The following is a 10,379-nucleotide window of genomic DNA, read 5'->3' as shown; positions in this document are numbered from 1 at the left end:
TCAAAAAAGGGAAAAAAGATAACTGATTTTTGGTTATCATTTTTCCCAGCAGGAAAATAATATTTCTTTCACTAGAGATAAAAATATTATAACTTAGTATATATATATATATATATATATATATTACTTTCTTGAACTTTTTATGTGCCATTAAAATGGATTTTTACATGATATGCAGTGTACTCAAGAATAGTTTAAGATGCTATATTAAACTTATAGAAAACCCTTTTAGGATTATTCATTTCATTCTTTTCTTGCTTATATTACTATTTATAATTACGGAAAAGCAAAAAAAAAACCTAATTGTAGCATTCTTAAAACACTAAAAGTATCTTTAGGAGTCAAACATAAATGACTAATTTTTGCCTTGCACAGAGGGAGAACGTAAATATTTGTTGAATTGGATTGGATTGCATTAAAAAACTATAGGGGGGAAGACTTACTTGCATTTGTGACTTGATCTTTAAGAGAGGGGAAAAGGAGGAAGGAAGGAAGGAAGGGGGAGAAAGGAAAGAGAAAGAGAAAAATAACAGTCTGAGAAGAAAGGAGCAAAAAGGATGGTATATTTGTCTGTTTCTGTCATCTATCCCGGGCCAGTCTTGGCTAGGATTCCCTACTGATTCACTCTCCAACTCACACCAGCATTGGTAACTTAGATAAGCTGAACTATTTAATGATCTTGTTGCTTATGTGTTCACCATTTATGTTTAGCCAGTAGACATCAATAAGCCTTTAGAAAATGTATTTACTAAGAAGGTATTGCAACAACAATATTTATAAAACATTTTACCACAAATTGGAGCACACCTTCCCTTTTATATTCAATCTCCCTAGGGAGAACATGAACACAAAATTAAAGTTAGTAAGAATCATGTACCCAAGAGTTTCCTCCTGACTCTTGGCCTCCATTTCTCACCTCCACATCCCCTCCATTTGAAGGGCTGTCATGAAGTTTTTGTTACAGGGGTATGTGGTTACTTGCAGGGTATAGTATCTCTTTGGGTCAGGTCAAATCAGTATTGCTCAGGGGACTCTGCCTGATGGACTGGGCTGTTTCTTTGCTGGGACTGTTGTAATGGACCATTTCATTACTAATGACATTTCCTACTTCCCATTTGCTTGGGTGATAAGACAGGTAAAGATGGTAGCTGTAACTCTGCAATCTTTCTAGACTTTGCAATGCCCAGAAGTTCACTCTCTGGGGATATCTATTTTCAAAGTTACTGCTCAATCACCTTGTGATGCTTGTGGTAACACTGCTTTCTTCTATTGGCTCTTCTACTGGTTCCAGTGCAATGAAAGTCTGGATATCTAGGGTCATGATAGACATTCTAAATCTTCTAACTCGTTAGGTTGATGCCTTGATAGATTCACCTATCAGAGTATTTATTTGCCTAAGATCTGGAAAGAAGAAACTCAGAAAAAACATAAATGCTAAGTGGTCCTGACCATATGGAAGTCAAATGGGAAGAATGGGGCCAACTGCCCATTTCCTTTTCTTCTCCCTCCACCAGCTCCAGGTGATCTTCACTCAAAGTTACTAAGGAAAGCAAGTGAGAGATGGCTGAGTGGTGTTGTGTGCATACTTAGTTCAGGCATACTTAGCATCAGATCTTCTGACTCTCTGACAATTTAGATGTGTTTTTGTCATCCCAAAGAACCGAGTCACTTAAGAACAGAAGGGAACTCAACAAAGTTTTCACATGTTTTAGTAGGAACAGAGAATATTTACAAAACCCCATGACTGAAACCCAGTAAGGTAGTTAGGTTAGTGGATTGAACACTAGTCTCTGAGTCAGCAAAATTGGGGTTTAAGCTCCAGTCTCAGATATTTATTAGCTGTATGATAATGGGTGAGGCACTTAACTTCTGTTTTCCTCAGTTTATTCAATTATAAAATGTAGATAATAATAATGATACTTATCCCCCTGGGCTGGTATGGAGATCAAATTAAATAATATTTGTAAAGCACTTAGCACAGTTCCTGGTTCATAGTAGATATTTAATAAATACCTGTTCCCTTCAACTTCCTAATCCCTATGTATGCTTCATGGACTAGGTCAGACTTCATTAATCCTGCTTCTCCTTTCTCCCTGGATAACTAGATCAAACTTGTATGAACAAATTTAGATCTCACCTGGTAAGCTCTGCATTATTTTATGGCTTGATACAATCATCAAAAGGGATTTGCAAACAAAAGCATTTGGAGGGACCTTCAATCTATAGGAACTATTTCTTATATTTTGGATTCTGAAAAGATCGTCCTCCATGACAGGGGTCATCACTTTTACTTAGAACATCTCTCTGCTTTATGCTTTCATTCATATTAATTATCTGAAGTTCATTCTACTATGTGGCACCTTATATAATCTTAACATTTGCATAAGATAAATCTTGGTAGAGAAAATCCTTTATAGTTCCATCTTCCTCTACAAAAATAAATGCTTTAATTTTTAATAATGAACAAATAGTAAATATAGTGAAATCAGGTATTCCTTCCTTTTTAGCTAATTACAGGTAAAGATGTGATTTATTTTAGAATGTAATTTGTGAAAACTACGTCTTCCTTTTTAAATCTTCACCAAGAGTGCCCTCAGCACAGCTATAGATTGTTCTCATGAAGATTTTTGAAAATAATCCCATGGATCATGACTTGTTGATTTCCTCATTCCTATTTTAGGTAGCAATGACATTTGTGACCTCCCCCACCCCTATATTTATACTTAATCCTCCTTAAGATACCCTCTTATTCTCAAATTTGTGTCCTCTGCAGTACTCAGGTCCTTTGTATATTAGTGACATTTCTAGCTCCTCATGCTAAACATAATGGGCTCTCACATTAGAATTCTTATGTGTTGATTCTACTACCATTTATGGAGAATACAGTTTGTCAAAGAAAGTCTGACACATCATTTCCATTTTTGTCCTTTTGTTTTCCTTCTTCTAGTGTCATCCTTAAAAACAAAAGCAAAAACAGAACAAAACAAAAACCTTGGGACAACCTGGTCTTATGCAAAGCTTTGTGTAAGTTTGGTTTTCCTTCTATAACTATATTGTTTAATGAGGTAATATTACTACTCGTAATCTTTCCCACCAATTTAATCTGAAGTGGAATTGTCCTTAACTACTATAACTCTCTGTTTGGAACAGATATTAAGTTTTTTCTGTCTGAGGCAGTTTCAAAGTACCTTTGGCTTCCCTATTGTGGTAATTCATTTTACATGGGTCATACTTTGTAGGAAATATGGAAAATTCATGTCGTCATTTATTCCTTTATAAAAAAACTCTTACCAGTGCCAAAATATATCCAAATGATCTTAAGCAACAGAAAAGTTTCATAATCCATCCATGTGAAGTAAGGACAGCAATTCAACCCAGCTATTTAAAAGAGATTTCTTCAGATATCAATGTCAAATTAATGAAAACATTTTAAACATCTTATAGAATTTATATAAAAGACTAAAGTAATCATTTAGTCAAATCCCCTCATTTTATATATGAGGATAGAGAAAACTAGGGAGGTAAAAGGAATTGGCTGCATAATTATTCAGCAAATTTGAATAAGAAACCAAATTCTTTGCTTTCAAGACTATTTCATTTTAGTTCATATGTTTGCATATTTTTATATTATTTGATAGTAAGGATGGGATAAGATTATCAGTTAAATGCTCTGATATTGAATATTATGAGTATAAATTAATTTTAATTACTACAAATACAAAGGTCATGTGTCATATATACTTAGATTACTCTTATAATCGCTGAATACTTAATATGCATACTTAACATATAATAAATGAATAAAAATAACATCATCTGATAACTGTCTCCATACTAGAACATGGAATGGAGTTTGTTGTTCTTCAAAACGATACCCTCTTTTATATTATTTAAGAGAAGAACATGTCAACCCCATATTTTAAGTTACATGAATCCATAGAAAGGTATGACTAGAGGCAGGGTCAAAGAATTGTTCAGTTCAAGTCAACAAGCATTTATTAAGCACCGACTATGTATCAGGCACTGTGCTAAGTTCTGGGGAGACAAAGAAAGAAAAAAAATCAGTTCCTGCCCTCAAGGAGCTTACAATCTAATGGGAATAACTATGTTTTACCTCCTGGTTTTTGTGCATTTTCTATTTTTAAGCAAGACAGTTTCCTATTGTTATTTCTTTTGCAAAAACATTAGAAAAATGGTGTTAGCTGTGGCCTCAAAAATGAGAGGCTAGAAGGAAGAATTTTGAGGGTTTTTCTCTGTGTTTTTTTCTACATCTATATGATATAAAGTGTTGCTTTATACTCTTCAGAGTTTGGAGAGGAGCTTGTGTTTACCAAAGACTGAACCTTGTTTTATTGTTGAGTTAGTGTTTAGTGATAGCATCTTTTGCATATGTGACTACAAAACAGATTGAGATTTTTATTGTCATGATTTGCTAAAATCATCTTTCATTCCTCCAAATATCATCATCATCATCTTTAAGTGATTTTGTATTGCAGATTGAAATGTTTCTTACTCTATTTTTAAATCTAATATATATTTTTATCAATCACAGTAAAATAAAAAGAGTATTCACAATAATTGTCATGTCACTTGACTTCATTCTCTAAAATCTACAGACTTTCTTTACAAATCAGGAAATTATCACTGGATTATCGCCATTGATATGACTGATGAAAGGTCTTGAAGAGGATTATATAATACAGTTCCTACTTTCTGAAAATGAAGATATCTTTGGGAAAAAACTACCAGTAGTTTAGTGTTTGTTTCTTTTCTTTCTTCACTATGAGAACTGTTAAGTTTACTTGAAAGAAGTAAGAATTCACAGTCTTGTAAGGTAAGGCTTTGCTGCCAAATCTCACAGGTTCTATTACATCCAAGTGGAGCCATCCCCTGTGGATGTGTGAAGAAAACAAGGAAATGTGATAATCATAAAAATCAGTCTTCAGTTGGAAATAGAATATTTGTACTAATCAGCAAGATTATAGCCTCTCATTCAAGAGGGTCAAGTTCAAAGAGGAATTAGTTAGACTGAGTGTGTGTGTGTGTTTATGTGTGTGTGTGTGTGTGTGTGTGTACACTGGTGTGATCATGCTTGCTTGTGGGACTGACTACACATTGAAGCTAAATATAAATTAATTCTAGATTCTACTCCAGTTTTAAACCATTCCGAACTTTATAGTATAGATGATCAATGAATCATAACTTCTTAAAATTTTTATTGAAGGGGAAACAGTTTTGTCACTTTCTCCACATCATTATAAGATACTATTTGAAAATTTCTTCAGGTATACATGGAATATGTAGTTTTCTAGTTTCCATCCATTTAAATAATATGACTATTTACTGATTAGGAACCAGGTAAATCAAGTGAATTTTTAAAAAAGCATTTACAATGAGCCAGGCATTTATGCTAAACACTAATAATATGAATATAACAAATCAAAACTTTCCCTGTCCTCAAAAAGCTCATATTATAATAAGGAAGAAAACATATATAATGGAATGATTGTCACGGTATTTTGGACAAGGAATCCAAAGCAAATAATGATGAAATAGGTCAATTAGAAAGACACATTCCACCAAGTTTTGAGATCTGTTTCAAAGAAGGTTCCTAATAGAATTTAAAAAAATGCCAAAGGCATTTTCCTCTTCTTTCCACTCACCGCATGCTTCATTTTTCCTCTCCTTTACAATAAATTCATCTTTAATAATATAAACAATTTTAAAAGGAAATCAAGCAAAACACAATCCTAGAAATAGATTACATTTTGACTAGAGAGGATTTCTATAAACTTACTGGCTACAGGAAGAAAAGAGATAATTTTCCTAGGCTAAAGGTAAGTTTTGTTGTTGATATGGGACATATTTAGCTAAATCAATACCTATAATATCTGATAAGATTATTAAAAATAAAATATGGATGTTGGTTCTTCCTCTTTTTTTTTTTTAAAGAAGAACTGAAGAACATGAAAGTAACCAAGAAAGCAGCATCTGGAGAGTTAAAAGTAAATCTAAGCCAAAACAAGACCTTCTGGAATATAGTAGCAGAGGTCTAAACTGAAAAATCATTAAGCTGATGATATAGAAATACAAGGGAATTTGGGGATAGTTGGAAATGCAAATCCATTACATAGGTTTTCTTTAGAGAGAGTCAACATGAATGTCACTTACTTGCCCCAAAATAATTCAGACAAGAGGAAATGCCATGTTCTGGTTGCCTCTCTGTTCTTCAGAGACATGAAGGAATCATATGCTTTCTGACTACACTCCAATAGGTTAAATAACTAGGAAGGAATAGAAAAGGCCACTGGGAGCAAGAAAAACAGAAGCTATATTTAAGAAAGAGGCAATATTGTGTATCTGAATAGCATCACCAAGAGTTGGAGCAGCAACTGATGAAAAACAGTGAGGACACAGTCATCTCACATTTTCAAAATCAACATATTCTGTGTTAGGAACTCTCTCTCTCTCTATCCCTCCACCTCCCCCCCCTCTCTCCCTTTATCCCTCCCCCACCCCCCTCAGCTTGGCTACCATATCCAACTTTTGGATCTATTTTTACATATTGGAAAACCTTCACCTTCCCTCCCCAATCCCCCTCAAGAAAAAGGATGGAGCCTAAGCACTAGGGAAAATACATTTTTTTTCTCTTTTTATTGTGAGTTCTAACAGAACTTTTGTCAAACATTGAGCACGTGAACACATGACAGTTTCCTTCACTTGTTCTCACACAGAGCTGTTGATAGAAGAGGAGTATTTTGGGAGGAATGTTTCTAAAGTCATCAATAGCTTCTTCTCCATTTAGTCATTTCTTTGTTTCATAATATGACAACGCATTAGAGGAAAAAGAAACATTTCTTAAGTCGTGAGAATATCAAATATTACCCATCAATCCCTGAATCATGCTATTCAAAGTGCTTAAATCTACACTAAAAATAGAACAAAAAATGTACTCCCAATGCAGCTAAATAAACACTTGTGGATGCCTAAAATGTGATTGTTGTCTGATCGTTTTCTCTATATTTTTCTCACACTTCCATCTTCAGGTTTTTTTTTTAAAGGCCATTGCAGTACTTTTTTTTGGGGGGGGGGTTCTAGTGGGTGGGGAGGGTTGGTATCCAGTCCAATGAAGTTAAATGCCATCAGTTCCTGACAGGTGTCCATAATATCAAGTAAATAATGGCCTTCTTAAAGTCTGAAAATAACCAAATGTGTAAAGCTGACTTTAAATTTTATCTGTCCTGGCAGCTTCAGGTCTATTCTGTTGAAATTTGGCACATGTCCAGGGGGAATGCATGGAAATAAAGAATAGACTGGAGGAGCACCCAAGAGAATTGTTAGAGAAATAAACAATTTTAGGCAAATAAAAACTACTGAACGTCCCATAGCACCTTTATCTTGTTGGTATGCGGGTACCAGGATCCTTTGGATTTTTACATCATGTTCATTCTCATTTCTCATACATTTTCAATGGGCCCTTGCCCTCTTCCCCATGAACTACACTGTAGTTTATTTTTCTTCCTGATCAAATAACATCTTACTAATGAGACCAAAACATTAGAGTGGTTATTTTCTTATACCGATGATAAGAATAAATTAAAAAAAAATACAACATCCATTGCACTGGTCAGCATTTGCTGACAGTAGTGAAAATGCCTATGATGGATATCTAAATTAACATTAAAACTCTATAATCAATGTACTTTTTTAAAAAACTAAAAAATCCCATAGGGAATGTTTTCTTATAATTCTGCCCCCTGCAGGTTTCTTTACAATAGACTTTTTTTTGGTTTTGGTTTTGTTTTTGTTTTTTGTCATACAAAACATGAATATGAATTAGCAGCTTGTGTCCTTGGTTTTAGACATAGCTAATCTATATGAAATGGATTTTCTGGGAGCACTGGAACAAACTTTCTGTGTTTCTGAAAGATAGAATGATACATTTAAAATAAAACTAATTCTTTATTCAGTAGAATTAATTGTTTTAAACAACTTTTCAGATTTGATTTAATGTTTACTTTTGTATAAATACTGTTTATTTTGAAAACATTGATTTTCATTAATATTCATGTTTTAACCTCCTGAGTTCTCATTTAAATCACCTTGAAATTGATAAAGTTTTTACTTATTGTTACAAACTGAAACAAAGGAAGTAAGAATGCTTGATTCTGAATGTAGCATTGAAAAGTAAATACAGTGAATTAACATTTAAATACAAGGGGACTCCATAATAGGTTGCAAAGATTTGCTCTTACTGTTTAGAAAATAACATTTTGTATAATACAATGTGACAAAACATATTTGATAACATCCTAGTCCTTCCCTTTGGTTTGGAAGCCATCAATATAAATCTCATTATGACTTATGTCAATTCACCCCTTTTGACTGACTTGCCTGGCAATTGCACATAATCTCATTTGCAGAAAAAATCAAAGGGGAAAAAAGGGAGCTGAATATTGAAACAAAAACAGCCACAAACACATTCATGCCTTTCCAGGAAGTGATCAAATATAGGTTGATTTTTTTTTTTCATATATATAAGGGTACATCAACTCATTTTTAAACAAAACAACACCCCCGCCCTTGATCTTATCTTCTTAGCACTCAGTAGTGGTCACAGTAAAGTGACTGGTAGACATTTGGGTCTGGAGTGTCATTTGACAAGCAGTGAGTTAAATGTTAAGACAGTTAGACCCACCCCCTCCCATTCTGCAGGGTCACACACCATGCTGACTTTAGAAGGGTAGAGGTGGGGATGAGGCAGGACAAGGAAGAGATTCAGGGCTCTGATTGGTGGGGCCCTCCTATGAACAAGTGTTCTCCACATCTGTTTGGAATTTTGGCCTCCAGTTGTATTGAGCTCAGAAGGCTCATGGCCTTGCTGTTGCTAGGCTGAACAGCACAGTGGATATGGTGGTCCTTGTCCCATCAAATAGCTTTGTCCAAGCACTCCAAAGAAATGTTAAAAAAAAAAGCCCAAACAAAAAGAAATCAAAACCCATTCTAAAATTATACTAATGAAGCAAAAAGGGTTTCCTATCTATACATCAGTCTCTTCATTAAAAAATGTAAATATACAAATTCCAATGACATATAAACAAAGTCAAAAAATGTAATGGCAAGAGACATGGTAAAACAGGAAGACACTGATGCTACAAATAAATTGCAAAAAACATATGTACAAGACCCTGTTTTTCCTCGTATTTTATAGATTGTAATGCATGTTTTTAACAGCAGCAGTCGAGGATGTAGTTCCAGGCACTGGACTGCAGACTCAGCTCCTACTCCAAGGGGCAAAGTTGCCCCTTCCTTTTCTGTCACCAAATCACACTGGATATACTGGTCTCGCGCGGTAAGAGCGGCAGTATTGCACTGTTTGTGTGAGCCTCGTCTGGGTTCTGCTCCCTGCTGGATTTTGTCTGCGGCCGCTGTCCGTTGATAAGTGTCATAGGGATGTTACAGTAGGTATGCTGGTTACCTATTGAGGTAAGAGGCAGGGTGCCGGTAGGAGGTACATCATATTCGTAGCTTCGATAATAGTGTTTCTGACGCATTTGTGAATGGTAAGTATTGTGAAACGTGGAACGCAGATCTGGATGGGCAGTGGCAAGTGCGGTAGAGGTGGCAGCAGCCATGGAAATTGCTGAGACAGTCTGTAGCTCCCCGAAGGGCCCTTGTTCACTGACATCCAATACCTGCTCGTGGGTAATGGGCTCTATCCTCTTAAAAGGCATTTCATACTGTAAACGTTTCCAGAATTTAGAATTCAACTTGTTGCATTTTGGTCCATGCCATTTGATAACCGTCAGGAGTTTAATGGTGTGCTTTAGAGCTTCCACCTCCTGGTAGTTCATGATTCCTCGAAGTTCACTACATTCAATTAATATCACTTTAATTTCTCCTGTTACGAGCATATTTCGAAGTCGGGTCTCCAGTTCAAAGATGCTCCAGCCTCTTCTGACAACATAATTAGGGGTCATAACTATAATCAGCCGCTTACTCTGATCCACACATCTTGCCACATCTTCAATATAGGCTACAAAATAGAATGGCAGTTTCTCAGAATTAGTAAGACTAACATTTGGACCAGAGAGCTCAGTGGTATTCACAAACTCTCCCTGGAAGACAGCTCTAGCTCATATATATATGTATATCAGAGGTGGAACAGAGATTAGACCAGAAAATACAAATGTATTTAAATCAATCTAAGTTTTTGAAAGTGGTAGAAATATTTCCAAAGAGCAGCTCATTTGTTGATCATTTGATTTCTTTAACACTGCCATTTGTGGAATTATGGAGGCAGTTATTCAGAACTATTATTGTTATTTTTGTAATTTTATTAGAGATTTATTAATTATATTATTGGACATATTACAGAT

At 34.9% G+C, this 10,379-nt stretch overlaps 1 protein-coding gene across 1 annotated transcript in view; it reads right to left on the bottom strand.

Moving 5' to 3' along the window:
- Nucleotides 1-6,635: 6,635 nt before the first annotated feature.
- The window catches only part of IL1RAPL1 (interleukin 1 receptor accessory protein like 1), a 1,590,341-nt gene continuing 1,586,597 nt past the window's right edge, over nucleotides 6,636-10,379 (bottom strand). Inside the window, exon 11 of the mRNA XM_001362537.4 lies at nucleotides 6,636-10,036. Coding sequence (XP_001362574.3) covers nucleotides 9,318-10,036 — 719 coding nt within the window. The 3' untranslated portion in view covers nucleotides 6,636-9,317. The remainder of the gene's footprint in view (nucleotides 10,037-10,379) is intronic.

The sequence above is a fragment of the Monodelphis domestica genome, chromosome 4 (genome assembly GCF_027887165.1).
Source record: "Monodelphis domestica isolate mMonDom1 chromosome 4, mMonDom1.pri, whole genome shotgun sequence".
Taxonomy (NCBI): Eukaryota; Metazoa; Chordata; class Mammalia; order Didelphimorphia; family Didelphidae; genus Monodelphis; species Monodelphis domestica.
Note: the sequence above shows the minus strand (reverse complement) of the source record. Positions and strands in the feature narration are given on the sequence as shown.